Here is a 24251-nt window from a genome sequence, read left to right as displayed (position 1 = left end):
TCAGGCACAACCAGCCGCGGTCCATGCAGGTATCCGCGGTGGGGTTTGGGGGGGGGGTGTTTGGGGGGGGTTTGAGGGCCGATGCAGAGGTAAAATTAAATATTTATTTATCAGAAACAGCAAAAATAAACAAGTGACACTTTCACAAGGCAGCGGATGAACAATGTACCCACAGACAAAAAAAGTAAGGTTGGAAGGCACTTTCTGATGCTGCCTCTCTCACAGTGACTTTATCAGCCTTGACATTTGAAGGTCAGGAATAAACAGCAACCAGACCTAAGGAACAGCTCGTTCTTCCAGCATTGGCACAGGACCCCTTATTTTGCATGCATTCAGCTTGCAGCAAGAGCTAAATCTCCCTACAACCAAACCTGACAATAGCTTCTTCACTCTTCAATACGTTGTTAATTTGTTGGAGAGTTGGTAATTTGTAGCCCTATAGAAAGCGGTATGCAAATGCGAATTTGCTTTGGTTTTGGGGAGCCTCAGAATTGAAGATAACGCAATAATACCCTTTGAATATCACCTGGGCAAAAAAAGACTGCTGTAATGTGCAATTTGCGCTTCTTGTAATCCTGGTTGGATCTTTAATTATTACAACGGGTTACAGCTGGTAGGTCTTCGCGCCTAGAGAAAAAAGTGGTAATAGTAGGTTACAGTGGTGCGTGGATGTTATTGTACACAGGATTCTGTCAAATGTTGCAGGTTGGGCCCTTTGCAGCCCATTGTGACGAGTTGTTATCTGTAGGAGGAAGTGCAGTGTGTGCTTGGTCGGGGTCCCTAGGTTGTAGTGCAGTGTAGTATGTTAGTGTCTTTAAATCACAGTGCAATACAGTGGATTAGTGCTCTCAAGATTCAGTGTAGGCTGGTGAGATAAAATCAGTACTGTACACCTCTGTAGCATAGGTTTGTGTCATAATGCTCTGAGTCCAAATATTCATTAGTGTCACTAGGATGCATTGTACGAGGTCATGTTATAAATTATAATCCACATAATCACTCAGGATTCTCTAGGATGTAATGTAGCAGATTAGTAACATGAGAAATAACAACCTAGGCAATCTACTGTTTGCTTGTCATATCTAATAACAGAGAGGAAGAAGAAACTAAAGACAATTAAAATTCTGCTTTTTATTAATTAAATCAGAGAATTATATATAATAACACATTTCTTAAAAAGATGTATAACCCAAACCCAATGAGCCAATACATCAAAAGTTAACAAAAGACATCATAAATTTATACAAGAAATATTTTGTTAAAAGAAGAGAATTTTATAAAAAAAACACAGTGCCACAATAATATTGGCAGATTAGTAACACTGGGAAAAGGTATAATGTCGTTTAACCTTGGGTTTTAAGGCAGTGAAGTAAAATAGGTTTTCCCAGGGTGTAGTGTCTTGGTTATTGTATGTAGGGCATAGACCGATACTTTCACATCACTATAATAGCATTCTTAAAGTGAAGTAGAACGAATTAGCGATTTTAGGATTCATTATATGTATTTTAACTCAACAGATTATTTCAGCAAGAACTGTTGTATATAGTAACAGAACACACTACATAAAAAGTCTTAATGGCTTTGGTACAAATAAAAGATATGGTGAATGCTGAACAATGCTCTAGATTAGAGTCCAGCATTGTGTGTCATTGTTCTATTGTGGCGTATGTTGGGTTAGTGCTTCTAGGGTTAAGTTCATCGTGATCGTTTTGTTGTCTCTGAATGCTATGCAATCTTAGGTTTGTCTGCCTTGGATACAATGCAGTGTTTGAGGGTAGTGTCAAAAGAACGCATCTTGGTATTTTGATGCCCTTAGTTACAGTACATTGTGGTGTATACAAATCTAGAGGGTTCATTTTGCAAGATCAGTATCTCAATATGCAGTGCAGTGTAATGGGTTTCAGTCCATAAGGTAAAGTGTAATGTGGTGGAAAGTGGTGGATCAATGTCGCTAGGATAGAGTGCTGTTTGATAGGCCAGGTTCTCTAAGGGGACCTTGGATGTGTTGGTTCTCCAGTAGCTATTTGACTTTACTAACTCTACTTAAGCAGTGTGGTGGTGGTTGCACACTTTGATGGGATAAGACCCTCAGAATTAGTGAAATATGGTTTGGTGATGCACAGAAGGCTGCTTTTCAACGTTGTCCTAGGTTTGGGCCTATGTGAAATTTGTATTATGCCAGTGAAAATCAGAAACTTCACACTACGTCAAGTTTGAAAAATTCAGAAAGTTTTGCAGCAAAAACTACAAAACAATTTCCCGCAGGAGACTTGTCAAGGCACAAAATGGGTTGTGAAAGAAATGTCCAAACTAGTGATAAGGATCTGTCGTGACTTGTGAATGTGAGGTGTGCGCTTGCACTCAATTTTCAGGTAAGCACTGCAAAGTGTATTTACCAAAACGCCGAAGATAGAATGATTTATAAAACTTGTCAGATGCCTGTGTTTTGAAGTAAAGCTCCTTGGTGACGTTCATTTTTTTAGGTGAATCATTCCTACATTGTAGGGCACATTTATAGTTCGAACACACTGTGCTGGGCTGTTAATTTAAATGAGTTTGTTTGTTTTCCAGCTGTACCGCATAAAATCGGGCGGATTATCGAAGGAAGCCCTGCTGATCGGTGTGGGAAGCTGAAGGTGGGAGACCGGATCCTCGCTGTGAACAGTCAATCCATCGTTAGCATGCCGCACGCGGATATTGTGAAATTGATTAAAGATGCGGGCCTGAGCGTGACGCTGCGCGTCGTGCCTCAGGAAGGTAAGCAAAGCACCCACGGCTGTCAGAGGCGCCTAAGGAAGCCTTCCTATCCAACAAATCTGCTTTTGTGTTGAAATGTTTGTATTGTGGAAAGGTACATGGCCCGATGCTCGACATTGAATGAATGGTAATTATCCATGAATGTAAAGAGATTAACATTAAACCAGGGACAGTAGAACAGATTTCGGAAAATAAATGGATGTGGCGTCCAAGCTGAAAAATGTCCATGACCCCCCCCCCCCCCCCCCCCCTTCTCACACACACACACACACACAGACTCCCACAAAGAGGCGCTTCTTTGAAAAGATTAACTTCAGCAAAAAAAATTGGGAATCCCCCACTTTCCTGTTGGCATGTATGCTGACATGACAGGGGCTCTCAGGCCAAGGGTCCGCTGCCCATGCGTAGTGCCAGAAGGCACCCCCTGGAGCTGCCCCCCCCCCCTCCCGCACGTTGGGGGCTGCAAGGGCTATTGCTAAGCCACTGCAGCTGGGTGGAATGGTATGCACTGCTGCCAATGTTTGGTTGGCTTATGTTTGATATTACCATGTGTGCAGTGTGTTTATATGTGACATTTCAAGGCTTACGAGTGACATTGTCAGGAGTGATTTACATCCTTTTGTTATGGGTGATGGTTTAAAGTGAACTTGAAAGAGCTGCAGCAGCCTGACACCATCACACATGTGATCTGGATAGTTGCCTATCAGGCCCGATCCTGTGAACCGTAGAGTATTCATGAATTGAACCTGGGAGCATTCCCTGTTGCTACCCAGCCTCCCACTCTTATAGTTCAACCCTCCTTGCCACTCACTCTTTCATTCCTCGTTTTGTTCTCTCTCCCCTTCCCCTCTTGCCCACACTCATTGTCTTATTCGTTACTCCCATTGGCCCTCTCCTCCCTTTCTTTCTCTTCCCCTGCTTGATTCCTAATCTTCCCTTCTCCTTTTGTCTGTTTTCTTCTCTCACTTCCGTCCATCCTACATTTGTCTCCCAGTCTCTCTCCTAGAGTTGTCTCTGCTCCCTCTCTTCTAACTTTTCCCTGTTGTCTGTCTCCTTCCCTCTAACTCTTCCCCCTCCTCCCTTTCTTTCACTCAGCTCACCCACAATCCTTTGTCTCTCACCCCTTCCTCCTTCCTTGTGTCATGCCCTCTCATCCTCCTCCTCCTCCCTCTTACACCACTTTCCTCCTTTCGTTCGCTCCATCATTCTCCTTAATCAAGGTGAGTCCTGTCAATCTTTTGCGTTCCTGACCCTTTTATTTTGAAAGGCTGTCAGTTAGTTAAAGTTTTGTTTCCAGACAGTCCTTTATTATGTGTTACACTTATTCTAGTTCTGACTTTTTAACCTACATCACGTTGCATTCTGAGACTAGCAGTTTCACTTTTCAAGTTTCAGTTTAAATGCCCAATGTGCAAAATGATGTTAGGCTATGCTGAGAAGTGGCTAAAGATGCTAAACATGACAGAGCCGTAAATTCTTTAAATTCGTAAGAGTCACTTGGCACCTGTGACAAGTGAAATATCTAACCTGGTTTTGTGAGAGGCTGTCTGAGTCGCTTCCCCCCAGGATTCTGCGGCCTCCCAGGGGATCCTTCGCAAATTATGGACTTCCTGCTCGAAGATGAATCTGATCGCTGCACAGACGGCGAAGCCGGGGTTTGGAGGTGCGAATGTTGAGTGGGAGAGAGGCATTTGACTATACATGTCCAGGCGCATCTGCTTTTAAGCATTGCCACCAGAAACAAGGGAGGAGCAATGCACGAGAGGGAAAGTAAAAGGCAAAGATCATGACTTCTGACCCAGCAGAAAACCAAGCTCACTGCAGCCCGTCAAGGCATGAAGAAGGAAATAAACTGTGTCTGTGGGGATGCTTGGATTCTTGTGGCCACTGATATATAGAATGGGTCGGCTTAAAATCCAGGGAGTTTGGGGTCTGTTGGGACAGGTTAGATATGTGTGCTTCCATGAACCGGGAAGACATTATGTGTGCTCTAGTCTGAGACTTGTAGAGCAACCAATGTGATTTTAGAAGTGTGTGAACCATGGGCTTCTTCTTTCATTAGATGCTGGTTTGATTGCTTAATTGTACACAATCATTTTTGCATAGCAGCAATTGAGATCAGCTGTGAGCTTGAGCTGGAAGAAGATCGTGATCACTTACATGTTTAAACGGTGAGCCTCCAGAACTTGAAATTTTTAATTTTATTCTAAAAGTTTTTAAGGTTCTGAGGAGAGCAGTGAGTTGCTGGCTCAGGCTGACTTAAATGTATGTTCAAGATGGTCGGATATTAAAGCCCTTAGAGTGACTGTGAGCCGCGACGACGAGTCGCCAGCAGCCAGTCCCGTCGTGGGGCATCATGAGAGGGGAGGCAATGGCGGCAGTGCGAGCAACGGTGGACTGCCAAACTAAATTTGAAATATAACTGCCACCCACTAGTGACTTAATTCCTGTCTCGGAAAATGGGCACAGTTTTGCAGTCACGTGACGCCATGTCACATGAATGCCGCCATGGTGCTGCAGTCATTGAGTGCTGCTGAGCCCAGACATGCCTGGCAGATTTTATGTAATCTTTAAATTGATCTGAACACAAACTCAATACCAAGGCTGCAATGCACTGCACAGTCTGCAGTAGCGCAGTCTAGGGCCTGACTGGCCGTAGCAGGCACTGGGCATTTTCCCAGGGGGCCGGAAGGGTTGGGACCGTTCTAGGACTGATGGGGCTGTTTTTGTTACTGGGGACGGTTTTGCAGGAGTGCAGCAATATCGCCCCCCCTGTAACAAAAGCAGCAGAAGTGTTTCCCAACAGCACTCCGAGGGGACTGTCTGACTTAATTGCCAGGGCTGGTTGGTGTTCTCAGTGCAGCCAGCAGTAGTCACACAGTCTGCAGCTGCCAGAGCAGCGTGCAGACCGCACTGCTTTGCTCAGAGTGCAAATAGCGGTACTCCAATCTCCCGCTGGACAGCAACTTCAGGAAGCACTATAAATGCATGAATTTGCATTTTAGTTTGATGATGTGGTCCACCACACTAAAATACATTAGTCCAACACCTGATGTGTGGTACTTGGCAGGGCTGGGTACGGAGATGGGTTTGTATTTGAGAGCCCATGGTGCCTTTGCACCAGCTGTGATTGACGTCAGCTTGTGTGGGTTGATCAGGTCTACAAGGCAAAGTTGTAGAAGAGTCCCAGAACACATGGTTCAAATCTTTGACTTGATGGGGGCCAGGGCACAAGCCAGGTGTAGTTTAAGGTCGATGGAATCAGCCAACTTAATTTAGATCGTGGACTCTCTCTGCTTAGCCCAAGGCCAAGGTCTCCGTTTTACTATGAGGCTGCAGAATAGCAGCTTTGCCAGTGCCAATACATTGCCTTTTTGTTTTGTTGCTTGTCTTCAGGCACGTTGTTCCTTCTGCTACTCTGTCCAATAACAGGAGGAGCGGACTCTGCATCTGGTGTGTTATGACTAAGACTCACCCCCCCCCCACACACAATCGTTCTGGGTAATAAGGGTACATTTAGCACCTCACCTTGTTTCCAGAGCAGTGTCAAAGTGAGCCCCTTATCACTGGAGCAAAAACATATGCATTTCTAGTGTTACAACAAGTTCAGCTGATGAGCAGGGCCAGTTTTAGAGGCATGTAAGGGATCTGATCAAGGAAACAATTTTCCCTTTTCATACCTCAATACAAGAACATTGTTTAGGGAAAACATGTGAACTCCAGTTTGTGCGCGGGCTGAGGGTGGGGGGAGCCACAAACTACAGTGTGATATTATCTACCAGCCGTCAGCAGGCTGCATTATGGAGCCTGCAGTTTTGCTTCAACCCTTCTAAGTGATTTCCATGCTTTTCGGGAAAATGATGTAAATGTCCACACTCCAAAAAAACACAGAAGTGCAAAACCATGTGCAGAAAGGTAAGAAAATAGAAGAGATAATAATACTCCTGGTTACCTCATTATATATTGAAGTACGTTCGTTCAATAAGCAAATGGCTAATCATATCGGCCAAAGCAAAGGACTATAGAAACACCATCAACAGAAGCTCAACTCTTTTCAAGACAATCAAGTTCTGCATCAGCCCCTGCCTGACCCAGCTGCCCCACACTCAACACACCAGTGAAATGACATACACCTCTTCTTCAGGGAAAAGAGCAATTAACACATCAGTAACACCAACCCTGCTTCTTCTTTTATGCTCTCTCCACCTGGTAGAATGCCACAATGGTCACCCTCCAAAGCCCTGACACTCACAGATCTTGTTGTATTACTCAACTCCCTCAAAACCAGTTACAGTGAAGATCTCTTAACCCCATCCTTCAACAAAGCTCTCACTGCATACGCTCGCTCAACTATAATCACAAATGTCAGTCATTACCCCGCGCAAGGCATCGTCTCAGAGACTCTCAAGACAGGCCAGATCTATCCACCTCTGAAGAAACCTACATTACCAGTGGCGACGTTGCTAACTGTTAACCCATAGCTCACCTATTGTTAGTCAGCAAGATCATTGTAAAATCAGTCTATGCTTAACTCCAAGATAACATCAGTGCTGACCATCTCCTCAAAGACTATCAATCTAACTTCAGATCATGCCGCAACATGAAAACTACTACCTTACACATCGTAGATGATGCCCTCTTGACCACAGATGGGATGACCTATGAGGTTGCTGGACCTCTTAGCTACCAGTTGACCATCAAGCCCACATACACACCCTGGAGTCTCAAATGGGCTTCAGTGACAATGTCCTTCCCTGGTCCCTCTCCTTCCTTACCAGTTGACATCAGTCAGTTCACATGGGTACTTCCAGACCCAGAAAGATCCCTATCATCAGCGGAGTCCCTTCAGGTTTCATACTGTCTCCTATCATCTTCTACTTCTAAATGGAGTAATTAGGGGCACTACTCACACATAATAGTATCGTCATTCACCATTATGCTGGCAATACAAATCTTCCAGAAAAACTCCTCTGCTCTAGACATCCAGTGCCTCAAACACTGCACCTCATCCAGACCTGGATGTCCTGAAACTCAACCCAACCAAAACAGAATTTTCCAAGAACAACTGCAAGAAATAATATAAAACTGATAAAACTGTTTCAATTATATAAATCTTGATGGGTTTGAACCACAACTTTCACTGAATGCCACGTCAGTTGGATTTGACTTCTACACCAACCTCCCTCTAAAGGAACTCTCAGAAGATAATAGCTTAAAAACTATCTATGAAAAGATTGACTCTAAGGAGTTTATAAAATATGCTAGATCGTCTAGTGGTCAGGTCTCTCTGCCAAAAAGAGAGAATCCTAGGAATGTAACAAAAAGACTTCCGAGTAGTTACACCTAGATATTTCTCATACCTTTTTGAATTATGCGTTGTCTCCGCTAGATTTTAGGGAAAATAAAGCCAATGCAGTGGCCGCTCATCTTTGCATTTTAACCCCTTCGATGCTGATGACGAGCTCAGCTCGTCATCAGCCACGGTGGTCGTGTGCTGATGACGAGCTGAGCTTGTCATGAATATATGGCATCAAGGTTTTTCCAGCACAGGGGAAAAATAACCACAGCAACCAAGGTGTTAAACCAAAAGAATAATCAAGCCTCATCAAAAAAAGAAGAAGAAAAAAAAGGGAAGACGAAAAGATCATAGAGTAAAAGGAAGGCAGGCTATATGAGTTTGACTGACAGTCGCAAGATCAGTTTGACTGACGGCCACGGTCTTTATACAAGATTGTCCAAACTGTGCGAATTTCCATAATGTACTCATGTTTTAAGCTGTATAATATGGATGTCTCAATATTAAATGGCAGTGAAGAAGCAGAAGGGTAGAGCATCTGTGGTTTAGAAAATGTTATTTATTGGTTACAATAGGGATGTCATCAATTCTTTGCCTTTGGAACCTGCCTCTATTCTATCTTCTTTTCTATTCATTAACCATATGGGTCCACTTCAGTAACCTCAATTCAGCAAATTCTCATCTTACAAGTCATCCTGTGTCTCACATCCCATCCTTCAAACATTATCATGCGCTATTGAGATACCTAGCCTGAGATAGCCATACAAATTTTACTTATTGCTTGGTAAGCCAAGTACAACTTTGAATTAAAGGTCATTTTCACACCCTGTGTCACCTCTCATATTCCTTCCCAACGTTTGATAAATTACTGCATGCATCATTGAAGCTCGTCTTACAAGGGAAGGATGGTCATGTAGGTAGTGGCGGCTCACCGAGGTAGTACTGCGTAGCGGTGAGGCCGGGCAGGGGAGGGACATCTCAGCGATGCAGCCCGTGCAAGGTAAATAGTTTTATTTATTTAATTACTTACCTTACTCCTGTCAGTCATATGTTGGACTCCAGTACCTCTCCACCCTCCCCCGCCCCGCCTCACTACCCCTCAGCACTGCCTCGGCAACCCGCCACTGCATTTAGGTGATATAGCAAGTTCCTTCTGGGCAATAACACCACTGCGTGGCTGGCTTCATGCACACCACTACTCTCTTCCTAAATTCAAACAGACCTCAAAGTGCTAATATCTCTATGAAAAATAAGTAGCAGCTCACCCAGGTCCTCTTGCACTACCCATAATTCACATATATCCCAGAGACTACTAACCAAAATCAAAGAAAATCCAGAAAAATGAAGGTAACGTTTATCCAAAGATGCTGCATAATGCGTAGTGTAGAGGGACTGGAGGGAGGGTAAGTGGTGGATGTTAAGAAGGTAATCCTCATGTTGGTCAGCGGGTTACTCTAAGGAGGGTGCAGAGTGGCAGACTAGGTGAGTCTTGGGTTCAATGCAGACCACAGACATCTTCTTCATGCCAGAAAAGTGTGACGGAGCCGTGACTGTGGCGGGAACGTGGCAGACAACAGTATACATTTTCTGCATTACATGTACGTTACGTGTTTACAGATGTTGTGCTGTCTAAAATATGTTTTAATATGTGCACAACAGAAAAAAGAGTAGCATCTATATTCCTTCAGAGATTTCAGATTGTGGAAGTTACCTTCAATTTGCAACATGCTGAATTCTAATTATGAACAGAGAGATGAAAAGGCGGCCAGACATATATTCCGCAGAAGAAGCACACAGCAGAAAATGTGCACGCAGTGTCTACAGAACATTTGCCCTTTATGAAATGTCACATCTGACAGCTAATTTGACCTCTTATTTCCCATGACGCAGACCTGAACAGCCCAGCCTCAGCACCCAGCTCAGAGAAACAGAGTCCCATGGCGCAGCAGCACAGCCCCATGGCACAGCAGAGTCCGGTGGCGCAAAACAGCCCCGTGGCACAACCACCCCCTCCACAGCCACTGCAGCTCCAAGGGCATGATAACAGGTAAGAAGGCTGGATGGCATGCTGACGTGCCATCGGCAATTAAAAGAATGTCAATGTAGGTAAAACATACATCATGACAGATAGTTTCGTGTGCTGAATGCCTATATGGTATAAGTACTACTTATGTGCTTTACATATTTACAATACAAAGTGTCCTTTTGATGAATGGTTTGTATTTGTTTAGAACATTGGGTATCTATCTTTTTTTTCTGAAAACTCTCATTATTATAAATATGTCGCTCTCAATGTGTTTACCTATGTGCCCCTAGTAAAAGGTCCTCGCTTTATGGTTTTCCAAAAAATCATAATACAAATACCTAAATATAAACTATCGGGGGGTGATTCACAGAACTAACTTAAAACAAAATCCTAAACTTACTACTTTTGGTATTCACAGAAGTTAGGATTTTGTTTTAAGACAGACTTAAGACTGACTTAAGACAAAATCCTAACTTAAGTCTGTCTTAAGTCTGTCTTAAGACAAAATCCTAACTTCTGTGAATACCAAAAGTAGTAAGTTTAGGATTTTGTCTTAAGTTAGTTCTGTGAATCGGGCCCTCTCTCTCTATCTTAGCCCTCTGTCATCAACTACTCTGGTCAAGAGTCATTCACATATTGCCTTCTTCCACCACAGCATATAGCATCAGGCAATAGGTCAGCCCACTTTAGCTACCAGCACTTTTCACTTCCATTGCCAGCCTTTTGCAGGTGCACATCCTCCAAAAACACAGTGCACTTCCATGCTGGAACCAGTAGGCCACTCTCTGGTCTTCTTTCAGCTTTTTTTCATGCTTTGTGTACATTTATTTTACCAATGGGACATTTTTGTACCTATTTTTTGCAAACATATGTATGACACCTTATACAACATCATTTTAAAATGTGCAATACTTTTATACTTTTAATGCCTATTGCATATGTTTGCATTGCACAAATATTTAAAAAAATGTGGAAAAAGTAGGCTTGCCAAGGCCAGACCTATTGATACCTTCAAAGTGGAGAAACAGAATATGAGGAAATGTGTTCTGAAATTTATGCTGCTGTTTTCTGCCAAATTGAGAATACTACTTGGGAAAAAGCAATTTTCTTAACTGGCCCAAAGGAGTCCAGAGGATGGTCAAATATATTCGGGTATCAACCAGTGGTTGATGCTTGGGTTGGTTGTGCAGGTTGCAGCGCCAGAAACAAGGAGTGGGTGCAGGTACCAGAGAGCATGCAAACCCTGTAAAACACATCTTTGAAGGACAGGCACTGTCTGCTGTGTCCACGATTGGTTGCATGATTTATATAAGAGTCCAAATTGATTCAGATGCAGGTTTGTTGGACATGGAACTGAGGCTAAGGGACAGAAGTCTGGCAAAGAAGGACTATCCCAGCAGACACCAAGCTTAGTTGATGGCATTATCTAGTTTCTATGCTGTATCTTTCAGCTTTATACTTCCATTATGGTGAACAGTGAATTATCAACTGTTTGGTGGTTGGTGTGTTAATAGTGGAACAGGGCTAACCATTACTTGACATGTTTCAGGGGGGTTACAGGTGAAGGAGTTTGAAGTTAAAACTCTTTGGTCTTCTCTCTTTCTTTATATGGATCACACAGAAGACATCGGAGAGTTTATTAGGCTCTACAGTTACACGCTTGACCCGAATCATGCTTGTCTTGACCCTGAATGGAGGGGATTTCAACTTAGGAGGTTTATTACATCAGTCATGGAGATGTTTCTACATTTACCCACTGGTAGAATACGATACATGGTATGCAAGCCTCACATTAGAATGAAAATGTCACTTCTTTTCTGTATTCTCAATGAGCTCTAGACAATGGGATTTCCCCAGAGAGCCAGTCATTGGTCTCTGCCTATATTATTATTAACAATGATTTTGGTGTGTAATGTGAAAAAAAGAGAAAAGTATTAGTTGGGTGTATGATAGTCCATCAGACGTACTAATGCCAATATTCATGTAAAGTCCAGTAATGGTTTCAGTAAATTAAACCTGAGCACAACCCCTGGTAGCTTTGGCACAGACAAGACAGGCTCAATTTAGGACAATATGTAAAACATTGAGAAGTACCAAAAGTGTTAAAAAGTAAAAAAACAGCACAATAAAAATCCCACTACTATTTTTAACAAGTAGTGTAAAAAAGAACAAAGTGCCAACCACAGGCAACTGGTTGCACTAGACTGGAGCAAAGGTAAGGTTTAAGGCAGACCACAGTAGAGTGTGGCTTGGATACACTCTGTGGTGTGGGGATCAAGGAGCTAGCTGTAAAGATAAGCAGTCATCACAAATACAGTATCAATTTAATAAATGTTTGCACTCTATTAAATAACCACAGACTCAGGAAGTTTTGAAAACCTTTATCTAATCATCATCATCATCATATGTCATGAGCCAAAGATTTACACAGATAAGACTATCTATAACTAGAATTAGAAATATTGTATAACTATGAATAAGGCAGAGAATATTAATCATTTAGAAATCGAATAATAAAGGGAAGGTGAAAATAAGGAACATGCTAATTTAGATCAACAGACTTTCACAACTTCACTAAAGGCGGGTAAAGAAAGGGAACATGGTAAATCAAAGTAGACTTTCGTAATGGAGTGGAGTTGTGTGGCTCACTGGTTAGAGGTGGCAGACCCGGGAGCAGAGGATGGCCCGGGACCAGGGTTCAATTCCCGACATGGCAGGGTTGTGGACCAGGGTCAGTGGACTTGATAATTCTCACCTCGGTGCCTACTCTAACCAGGGATCACACTCGGCAACTCTGGGCATTAGCTTGCCTCATCTCCACAAAGGCCCCCCACATATGCCGGGGATGCCTGGTTTCACCTTGGAGATACCCAGTAGGGACCATCTCACAGGGAAAGCCAGGATGGGTTCCCCAGCGGTTTATTGCGCAGAGTTACTCCTTCGGGAGTCGATTCTAGCACGTTAGAAACCCACAATTAATTAATACACAGGTCGGGTTGATCTTGGTCGAAAAGTTTCATACACACTTTCCAAGAAATTAGAGTCCATAGCACAATGGCATGGCTGCAGACTGGATCCGAAGACAGGCTCATTGGCAAGGGTGAGATTTTGGTGAAGTTGTTGGTGAGAGTTGAAAAATCTTAGAGTGGGAAAAGTACATGCCCAGGGAGTACGTCAATGGGATTCTCTCAGCATCGGGCTCAGTGAAGTTTCTACCTTCAGACTTAGACTCTTTTATGAAAGTTGGATTTCCTCCGCTGGGCAAGACAGCAGGCTGTAACCGAGGAGAGTTCGAAGTTGACAGATGCTACTCAGAGGATTTGGTGCTACAAAGAAGAATGTAGCATGAGCTGCCGCAAAGTCAGGCCCACTGGTAATGCACCTTCAATGGATCAGCCTGCAGGTTGTCTTTGGTGCCATAGCAGTTTTCAAGGCAAGAATTTAGCAAACAATTCCCAAGTCCAAGGTTTTAAGATTCAGGGGTTCAAAGTCTTCAGGATTAGTGCTTGGGAGTCGGGGATCACTCTAACAGACACCACCAGCAGGGTCCAGGGCAGGCCCTGTTGGAACTGACCCTTGGAGTTTACTTCTTTGCCCTGGTTTACAGTGGGACCAGGACCAGACCTTGGTGTTCTCCTCACAGGTCTTTCCAATAGTTGCAGTCCTTCTTCTGTCTCCCACAGGTCCAATAGCGATCTGAATACGGTCCCCTGGTAGTGCAACATTTATGCCGTGCGCTAGCCTGTGGATGGACATGACTCTGGGCCCCTCCGTAACTAATACGGGAAAAGATCCCAGGGCAAACCCTACCCCCTTTTGCAACAGTTTCTGTATTCTCTACTGCAAACAATCCCACAGTGACTCTCTCTGCCTAAAACGAACAAGGAAGAGCCGTTTTCCACCTTGCAACGCCACTCCCAGAGGCATGCCTAAGGAAATGAGCAACCCCTCCTCTGTGGTCACTAAAAACCTGTTCTGGGGCAGCTCTACTCCCACTGGGTCAGATGCCTGATTAGCTAGGGAGACAAATGAAGGGAACAGGCTGGGTGTTAGATACATCTGCCAGTGAGTGGGTAGGCCTCTTTGAGGTTAATTAAGTTCCCGGGCACAGCCCAGATGGTCATCGTATCAAAGGAACAAAACACCTACCTACACCCTAGACCTTTGTCTGAGCTCTGAGAACTAATTCACAACTCACGAAATAACAAATACCAGCATTTGTAAAGTACAGAGCTACCTCTGGAGAGGTGTCCCGGCGCTGGGGGCCGTTGGGAAGATTAAGTGAGCTATTTCCCACAGTCACATGGTGCTGGGCTAACCTGCTGCCGGTGCTGGGAATCAAACCTTGAAACACGTGGTACAGAGTCATTCACCCTGGCCGCTAGGTGACAGTTGGAATCTTATGCAAATAGGCGTCTAGAGGCTTTAGGCAGCTTAAAGGTGACTTTTTAAGGGTACCTATGCAAATATAAAATGCAATTCCGATTTTATCAATAAAGTGGACTTCTAATATATATTTTAAAAAGTTCAAGAATTAACTTTTTATCTGATTCCTAGGCTGAGATAACGTTATTAACTTTAATATTGTATCCCAACACTTTTTATGGGACAGCTACCCCTACTATGTGCATTTAAGGCCTACTTAGAGGTGACCTTTTAATATCTAAAATGAAGATTTAGGCCTGTCAAAAGGAGGTATTATGGCATGTCGAACCTGCACAATTTGCATAAACCTGAACAGCCTGTTTACTGGTGGCCTGTAGTTATGTTTTGCACTGTCACTCTAGTGGTCTATCAATGTTTGTCTGTAGTCTACTAGTGACATTTACCTTACAGCCCTAGATTTAATTTGTACCATATATGTGGGAGTTACAGCAGGAAAGTAAAATATGACACGTTACAAAGGCGGCAATGCCTTTGAAGCTCCCCTGCCACAAATGGTTCTTCCTGGCCTGTGAGGGGTGTGATCACCTCCGCCAGGAAAGGCTTTTATTCTGGGCTCAGGAAGCGAAGGCGCCCACCCTAGGGTCCAGAAAAATATCTCGTGTAGGCAGGGAACCCACCAGAGGCTTGTCATTTTTCAGGGGGCATCCCATAGATGCCCTCTGAGGGCATTGTATAAAACATACCACACTGGCATAGGTGTGGGTTTATTATGCTGAAAAGTTTGCTACCAGACTTCCCAGAATTCAGTAAAGCCATTATGGTGGTGTGGAGTACATAAAGACAAACTCCCAGACCATATACTCTTTATCGTTTTACTGCACTTACAATGTCTAAGAATGGACTTAGACACTGTAGGGGTACAGGGCTCATGCACCTGTACCTTCACCAGTTGCAGAGCTAGAGGGTGGATGAGCTGTGCCATAGACAGTGGGTTGTAGGGTATGTAACACTTACAACGCAACTTTTACGTCGTAATGCTGTTACAACGCAGCTATTACAACGCAGGATCCATTACATCGGATGCCATTACAACGCATGGCATTACATAGCAGATGGTATTACAACGCATACCATTACATCGTAAGTATTGGTAAGTATATAATTGGTTTTAATTTTATTTAATATTATATAATTGATTTAATTATTATTAATTATAAAAAAAAAAATTATTTATGTTTTTAAATATTATAAATTAAATATATTAATTTAAGAAATTTTTTAAATAAGTATGAGTATAGGAGTATATGTTTTGGGGTACTGAGGTATATGTTTTGGGGTGTTTTTAGGTTTTAGGGCAGGGTTTGGGTTTTGGGATACAGGGGTGTTTTTAGGTTTTAGGGCAGGGTTTGGGTTTTGGGGTACAGGGGTGTTTTTAGGTTTTAGGGTAGGGTTTGGGTTTTGGGGTACAGGGGTGTTTTTAGGTTTTAGGGTAGGGTTTGGGTTTTGGGGTACAGGGGTGTTTTTAGGTTTTAGGGCAGGGTTTGGGTTTTGGGGTACAGGGGTGTTTTTAGGTTTTAGGGTAGGGTTTGGGTTTTGGGGTACAGGGGTGTTTTTAGGTTTTAGGGTAGGGTTTGGGTTTTGGGGTACAGGGGTGTTTTTAGGTTTTAGGGCAGGGTTTGGGTTTTGGGGTACAGGGGTGTTTTTAGGTTTTAGGGTAGGGTTTGGGTTTTGGGGTACAGGGGTGTTTTTAGGTTTTAGGGTAGGGTTTGGGTTTTGGGGTACAGGGGTGTTTTTAGGTTTTAGGGCAGGGTTTGGGTTTTGGGGTACAGGGGTGTTTTTAGGTTTTAGGGCAGGGTTTGGGTTTTGGGGTACAGGGGTGTTTTTAGGTTTTAGGGCAGGGTTTGGGTTTTGGGGTACAGGGGTGTTTTTAGGTTTTAGGGTAGGGTTTGGGTTTTGGGGTACAGGGGTGTTTTTAGGTTTTAGGGCAGGGTTTGGGTTTTGGGGTACAGGGGTGTTTTTAGGTTTTAGGGCAGGGTTTGGGTTTTGGGGTACAGGGGTGTTTTTAGGTTTTAGGGCAGGGTTTGGGTTTTGGGGTACAGGGGTATTGTAGGGTTCAGGGGTAGGTTTGTGTTTTGGGATAATTAAATTATATTTAACATTTTTAAATTAATTAAAATATATTTAATAAATTAAATTAATTTTATTACATTAATTACATTTTTAAATTAAATTAATTAAATTAAATAAATTATTTCAATTAATTTAATTTCAATTTTAAAAATATGTACATTAAATTAATTTCATTATTTTAATTAAATTAAATTATTTCCTTTTTTTATTAAAATTACATTTATTAAATAGATATTATTTTATTAAAATAAATTAATGGCTATTTTAAAATGTATTTTAATTAAATTAATTAAATTAAATTAATTAAATTAACTTAATAACATTTTTTAAAAAAAGGTATACATACCTATACTTACGATGTAATGCCATGCGTTGTAATAGCATCTGCTATGTAATGCCATGCGTTGTAATGGCATCCGATGTAATGGATCCTGCGTTGTAAAAATTCCGTTGTAACGGAATGCGATGTAAAAATCCGCGTTGTACTGACACCAATCCGGTTGTAGGCACGGCATACAGGGATGTTTTCCATGTCGACTCCTCACTTTTCTCTGCACCAAAACCCACAGCCTGCAATAGCTGTGTGTCAAGGTACAGGATCTCTAAGGGTGGCACAATATGTGCTGCAGCCCTCAGATGGCCTTTCCTGGTCACAGTGCCCTTGGTGCCCATGGTACCTTACCAATTGGGGGTACAAAGGTACAGTTTTGGGAAAGAACACAGGCCCTGGGAACCTGATTGGCAGGGACCCAGGGAACCTCAAGCCAACTTGAATCATGAATCTGGCAGAAACGGGGGGGGGGGGGTGCTGTAACAGAAACCCAGCTTTCTACTCATGGGAAGTACATGATTTTTCAAACTTCTTGGACGATATTTCAATTGTGTTATGAATATGCAAGTAGACAGGTCGTCCCTCATTACGGGTAACACATGCTGTCACAATCTCAGATAGGTTGATGGATTGGACATCAGTTTCTGATCTGATTGATGCGTGGAGGTCGACCCATCCATTTAGTTATTGAATACTTTTTTTTTTGACAATACATGATCTGTATACAAAATGGAATACTTTTTTTGGCTCCCCACTCCTATGATGTCTTGTACCACATGCTGAACATTTAGCTATAACAATCTTAAATCATAGTCCCCTATTATTATCTTTTCATTCAGGCAAATCAGGTACATCTCATCCTCACTGGGACAAACCACATGCATGCATTCATAACTGGTGATTCATCTCATTAACCTAATATAGAGGGCACAATTAAGATGCCATACGGCAACATTTCCATGAAAAATGCATTTGGCTTGAATGGGACACTTTAAAGTTATGTATATGAGAATTTTGAATTCAAATGTTTGGGCTCTTTAAGACTTGGCGATATACGGTTTGCATGGCAGGCATGTGAGTATGGTTTGTACAGTTAACTATAACAGGGAGTTCATGGGTTTTTCAGTTTTATTTCCCAGCCATAACTACAACTATGATTTTTTAAGTCATACTTTAAAGGGCTTCCAACTAACAGCCAAAGTCTTACCACCCTTTATTTCCACACGTCTCTCGATTGAAACATTACCTCCCATGTGTGGGTGAATCTAACATAAGTAATTGGAATGGGCCTCAACTGTAGGCATGTTAAGACCTCATTGACACTGCATTGACTTGAAATGGTGCCTGTCGCAGGAATTAGACCCTGCCACACAAGTGGGTCAGGAGAAGTGCTAAGCTCAAGCCCAAAATCCTGCAGCGAGCTATATTGACAGAATCCGTCAATTTTTAAAGCAAAATCATGATGTACCCCTTGTTGGGGCCTTTTCTTGTTGCAGGGGATAGACCCAGACACACAAGTGGGGAAGCATTTTCATTGAGAGACGTGTGAGAATTCTGCATAGCAGATATTTTGTGGATCTGTTCAGATTCATGAACTTTTCCTCACAGAAATGAGAAGAACATACCCAATTTTAGCCAAAGTTTAATGTTTGCAGTCCATTATGCATAACAAAATGTAGCGCGATCCATACAAGTTACAGTGCCTTGAACCCCCCCCCCGGTGGTTTGCAGAATTTACTTTATTTGGTAGGGTTTTCTGGCTGCTGGCCAAGCTCAGGCCTAAATACTGCAGCTACCCACATTGACAGAATGGAGTGGGTTTACAAGGAAAAAACTGATGTTTCATTTTTGCATTTTGGAGTCTTTTCTAGAGTGGGCGATAGGCTAAGCTAAAGAACTTAATCGGGACAACTATGGGAAAGCTGGTAGGAATGTTGTCAATTATTGCAGATTCTGGAACTTTCTCTCCGAACATTTGAGTGGATAATCCATGATTTCAGTCCAAATGTGAAGTTTGCAGGGCATTCCACTTAGGAAACACAGAAGGATCTTTTAAATTCACACCACTGTGGATTTCCCCGGATGTGTTGTTTTCAGAAACTCCCTAGGTGCCAGCTGAGTCCAGGCCCAAAAACCACAGCTACCTGCATCACCTGAATAGGTCAATTTGAAAGGCTAAATCTTGATGTTTTCTTGTTATGTTTTGTGGGGTTTTCTTATCATGGGCGATAGATCCAATCACACAAGTGGGGTGCCTCCTTTAATGAGAGAAGTTTGGAAAACACAAATGGTATGTGAGTTGTTAATATCAATTACATTTCTCTCCATTTTTGGTTTCCCAATCCAAGCCTGTGTGCAAGAAAAAAACGAATTTCTCAAAATTGCATGGTGAACCACAGATACATAAGTGCGCAAATAATTATTATTTATGCACTCATTATCTACCCCTAGCGCCTTGAGACCTTCAGGGGTGAGTTGTGCGCTCTACAAATGTACTGATTGATTGATCTCAGGCACTTTTAAAAACTGCAATGGTTTCCTTCATACCTATTTTGCATTCATTAGATTTCACCATCTGATTTGATGCCTGGTAGGTACCCAATGAAAAACTTTTTAAGCTGCAGCTTTTCTGGATGTGTTTCAATAACTGGTAAAATCAGCCTTGGAGTTTCCACACCTGTTAATGCCAGATGCAGCACTAGGCCACTTGGAATTGCCACCCCCTCCCGAGGCAATGCACACCAGCCAGTGTGGAATCGGTCCCGAAGTATAAAGTATGAAGTATGCTTGATGCTGCAGTATAGGGTTTGCATTTATGTGCATGAAATTGGGTTCTTAATTTAGTTCCTGGTTGCTTGCTCAAAATTCATGTTTGCGTGGACTACTTTGTTTTTCCATGTGTCAGAGAATTAATCATTCAAATTAACTCTGACTGAAAGAGACACCTCTTGCATTGATTGCTGCCCAAACTGAAGACCATTTAGAGGATGAGCAAATGTCATCCTCCTCTCTTTCGTGTAGCAAGCTAAAAACAGCAGTGTTTGTCAGTATTTTCTGTCACAGCGGGAATGTGTTTTGTTCCCAGTTCAAGAATATCTGTGTAGTAGGTGGTAGGATTCCATGAACAAACAAATGTCACCATTCTTGGCTTAGATACTCTGGCGCACTGCAAATAAACATGTTATTTGAGCAGCAGGGAGTATGAATGGAATTGGTCCTGTTACAGCATTTTGCTGATGCATTTCATGGACCTTGAATAAAAATATATTCTTGTCAAACACACAAACAGTCATGTTACCAATGTAGACATTTGAGGTGCATCAATCGACCCTATCTCTTCCCCTAAGGATATGAAACATACATATTGTGCCTTGCTTTGATTTTTGGGAAAGAAAAGGGGGTGGTGATGAACAGAGTGTCTGAATTAAGCAGACCACTCTTACCCAGTCCAAAGATCAGGGCTTGATCCATCACCGTTATTTATCTCACTGCACCATCCCAGCTCAGAACCTGGCTATATGCAAATCAGTCTGTCCCTGGCCCATTTTATCCTACATTTGCTCTTTACAGTTCCAAAATGATGTTCTAGGGATTTAAGGGCATCAGTAATTTCTGAAAGAGAAATATATTTTCTAGAGATGGGAGCGTGTCAGGAATGGAAGGAGGGCTTGGGAGTCCCAGAATAAAAGATTCAATGTCATCTTCAGATGGGGCTGTATCCTCCATATATAATTGTTCGTAATAGGACTGAAAGGCATTAGTAATGGTGGGATGTGAAAACAGCATCTTATTACTAAGTTCACATCGAATAAGACCAACAGTTTTCTTCTCTGATTTAATTTTTAAATAGTTGACTAACATTTTACTAGCCTGATTTTGGTCACCATGATATTTAGATTTGATTTTAAGGAGGGTATTACAAGCATCAGTCGTGGCTATTTTGTTCAAAGAAGATTTAGCTTTGAGCAATTCTTGTAAAAATGAGGAAGATTTGGACATAAAGTGGGTGTGCTCAAGAGTTTTAAAGGCAGTAGTTATGTGCTACATAATTTCCTATTGCATTCAACTGCATGAGAATGCATTGGCAGTAGGTCTTGCCTTGGTATACGTCAAATGAGGGCTTTATGAATTTTAGAGTTTGTATGTGAGGCTGTGGTTGAAGAATGAGTGGTTGAACGTGATAAAGAGTAAATGGCCACACAAGGAGGGATGAATGTGTGAGTGAGTATTGGCTGGATAAATAGATGCATGAGTGATTCAGTACCTAAGCCCAGACTGAGGCAACTGGCCATTGAGAAATCGTTTCTCGCATATCATTTTAAAGCTTGTAAATTAACATTGATTGTTATCATTGTGTGGCAAAAATAGCACCTGGTATGACAGTCTTCTTGTTAGGTGGTCTTTATCCTAGGGTATGGAATCAACTGTCATTGCCCTGGCACTGTGGTATTCAGAACCATAATCATTTAAATACCTATATGAGGCATCAAAGCTGCCAATGAGAACAACTGCTTCCACACAGATGTGCTCATCAAAAATCCTTATGTCCGTCAGCTTTGATAGCATGTAAGATGCACTTTACACCTATTACTAAAGAAGCAGGTATCCAGTCCGTTAATAAGACATTTGAGTATTTGCTGGTTTTAAAATCAAAGAACGGTGTACTATCAATAGTTTGATTGCTAATGCAGTTAGGAAATGAATTGTTTAATAATCTTCTAATTCTAAAAGCACTATTTATTATGCTAGTTTGTAAGTGTGCTTCATACTGAATGCGTATTTTAACAAAATGGGGTAACCCTGTGTCCCTCAGAACCTGGGTATATGCGATTGACAAAAAATGGTTCTGTCGGGTATTGTGCAATCTCTTTGGGTTAGGCTGCAGACAGCTCTAAAACACAAACAAGCAAAACTCTCTGATATCCAAAGTTTTTATATATATTAAAAACAAAAACCAATGAACCAGTAAATTGGAATTACTTCATTCCACTACATTGTTATCAAACATAAGTGCAGTGACTGTAGTGAATCCAGTGACAAAAGTGAAATACGTAGTGACACTTATATACAAGGACGTTGAATCAATACACTTTACAAAAAAGGAGAAGGGGAAGGGGGAAGAGTAGCACGATATGTTCTTTTATCGTTTTGTGGCCAGTTTCATCCTAGTAAAAGTTCCAAGGAAAGCAAGGAATTATTGTCCATATTCCTGGAGTTATCTTGGCCAAAAGGAAAAGCGTCGACGTTTCGACCCTGATTGCGCCCCAGTTGGTGGTCGCGGCGGGTCTTTATCAAGACAAAGGGGGAATGGGAGATGTTCAACAATTAATGTAATCCAGAAGGTAGCCCGTTGGTCAACCCTCAATATCCAGACATCAGCGTCAGTGCTTCCGTGATGTGGAAAAAGCGATCCAACCGTGAAAGCCAGAACCGAGCTCTCTGGGTGAAAACGCTCGTACTAAGCGGCTTGTCTCAGGGCGGTAAATGTACTCGTACCTCGAGGACGAAAGGTCTTCCGCCTTCCTCGCTGACGCCTTACCTGATTGGCCAATCTCGTTCCAGCTCCACGTTGCCTGGAAACGAGTACATTTACCGCCCTGAGACAAGCCATAATTTCGCTGCCACATTTGATAAAGTCCTTCCTCCCCACCTCGCCCGCATAATCTTAGCAATCTTAAGTAAACCCAGATTGGCGGATCTGAGGGCACGTGTAGGGGTATAAGGTGCAAACAATTTAGTAACCTCCTCAGCAACACCCCCATAAAGTGCTTTGTGAACCAGACACAGTGCCTTAAAATCAACCCGCTGCTGAACGGGAAGCCAGTGCAGCTATTTAATACCTGCTGAGGTTGAAAAGCCCCTGGGGATATTCAGAAGCAGTCTTGCTGCTGCGTTCTGTAAGGACTGGAGCTTCCCCATCTGTGTTTTGTCTATGCCCAAAAAGAGGGCATTACAGTAATCTAGTTTAGGCAGGAACAGACTTACCATTGCTGTCCTTTGTAACTCCTGTGAGATAAATGGAAAATCCTTTCTCAACGTTTTAAAGAGGAAGAAACAGGATGAAGTCAGACTGTTCACATGGGCAGAGAAGTTCAGCTGGTCATCAAAGATGACCCAGAGGTTTCTGACCTTGGAAACCGGACAAGGACAAATCCCGGCTTCAGTTGGCCACCAGGAGTCATTCCACACAGACTGTCCACCTCCGAATTCCATCACCTCTGTTTTATTTGTATTAATCTTCAGGTAGTTATAGTTCATCCAGGTAATGATAGATAGAGTGTGGTTGAGTGGAGTGATGTAGAAAGTGTTGCGTAGAGCTGACTAGAGTGGCGTAGAATGGAGTAGAGTGTAGTTGTTTAGAGTGTAGTAGTGTAGTAGAGTGGAATGGCATAGAGTGGAGTAGCGTGTTATAGAATGTCATACAGTGGAGTAGCTTAGAGTGTCGTAGAGAGGAGTGGCATAGATTGATATAAATTGGAGTGATTTACAGTGGAGTAGTGTATTGTGGAATAGATTGAAGTAAAGTGGCATGGAGTGGCATACACAAAATTATATAGAGCATCTTAGAGTTGCACAGAGTGGAGCAGAGTACTGTGGAGTGGCATAAAGTGGAGAAGCGTGTCAGTGACGTAGAGTAGAGTGGCATAGAGTGCAGTGGCGTAGAGTAGAGTAGCACAGAGTGGAGTGGCACAGCATAAAGTGGAATGGCGTAGGGTTATGTAGAGTGCAGTGCCGTAGAGTGGATTGTTTCAGAGTAGAGTGAAGTGCCATAGACTGAAGTGGCACAGATTAGAGTGGAATGGTGCAGGGCAGAGTCCAGAAGTGTGAAGTGGCATAGAGTGCAGTGCAGTGGTGCAGAGTAGATTAGAGTGACATGGAGTGCAGTGGTGTAGAGTGGAGTGATGTGGAGTATAGTGGGGTAGAGTGTAGTGGCACAGAGTGTATTAGCATAGAGTACACTAGAGTGGCGTAGAGTTGAGTGGTGCAGAGTAGAGTGTAGTAGCAAAGAGTGCAGTGACGTAAAGTGGTATAGAGTTCAGTCTTGGAAAGTGCAGTCATGCAGAATAGAGTGTTGTTGAGGGGATTGACTTAGAGTACAATGGTGTAGAGTAGAGTGGTACAGAATAGAGTGGTGTAGAGAGCAATGCCATAGAGTAGAGTGGTGCAGAGTACAATAGAGTGGCATAGAGTGCAGAGAAGTATTTTGTAGAGTAGAGTCTAGTAGCTTAGAGTGCAGTGGTGTAGAGTAGTATGCATAGATTGCAGTGGCGTAGAGTTAATTAATTTTGAGTCAAGTGGTGTAGAGTGAATTGGCGGAGAGTGCA

The 24251-nt window shown here is 42.6% G+C and overlaps 1 protein-coding gene across 4 annotated transcripts in view; it reads left to right on the top strand.

Moving 5' to 3' along the window:
• The window catches only part of MAGI2 (membrane associated guanylate kinase, WW and PDZ domain containing 2), a 2816921-nt gene that overhangs the window by 2657248 nt on the left and 135422 nt on the right, over positions 1 to 24251 (top strand). For all 4 annotated transcript variants that reach the window (XM_086967329.1, XM_086967327.1, XM_086967326.1 and 1 more), the window contains 2 exons: positions 2572 to 2757; positions 9944 to 10100. In XM_086967329.1, coding sequence (XP_086823455.1) covers positions 2572 to 2757; positions 9944 to 10100 — 343 coding nt within the window. The remainder of the gene's footprint in view (positions 1 to 2571; positions 2758 to 9943; positions 10101 to 24251) is intronic.

The sequence above is a fragment of the Lissotriton vulgaris genome, chromosome 1_1, assembly GCF_964263255.1.
Source record: "Lissotriton vulgaris chromosome 1_1, aLisVul1.2, whole genome shotgun sequence".
Classification (NCBI taxonomy): Eukaryota; Metazoa; Chordata; class Amphibia; order Caudata; family Salamandridae; genus Lissotriton; species Lissotriton vulgaris.
This window is presented reverse-complemented; position numbering and strand designations above follow the sequence as displayed.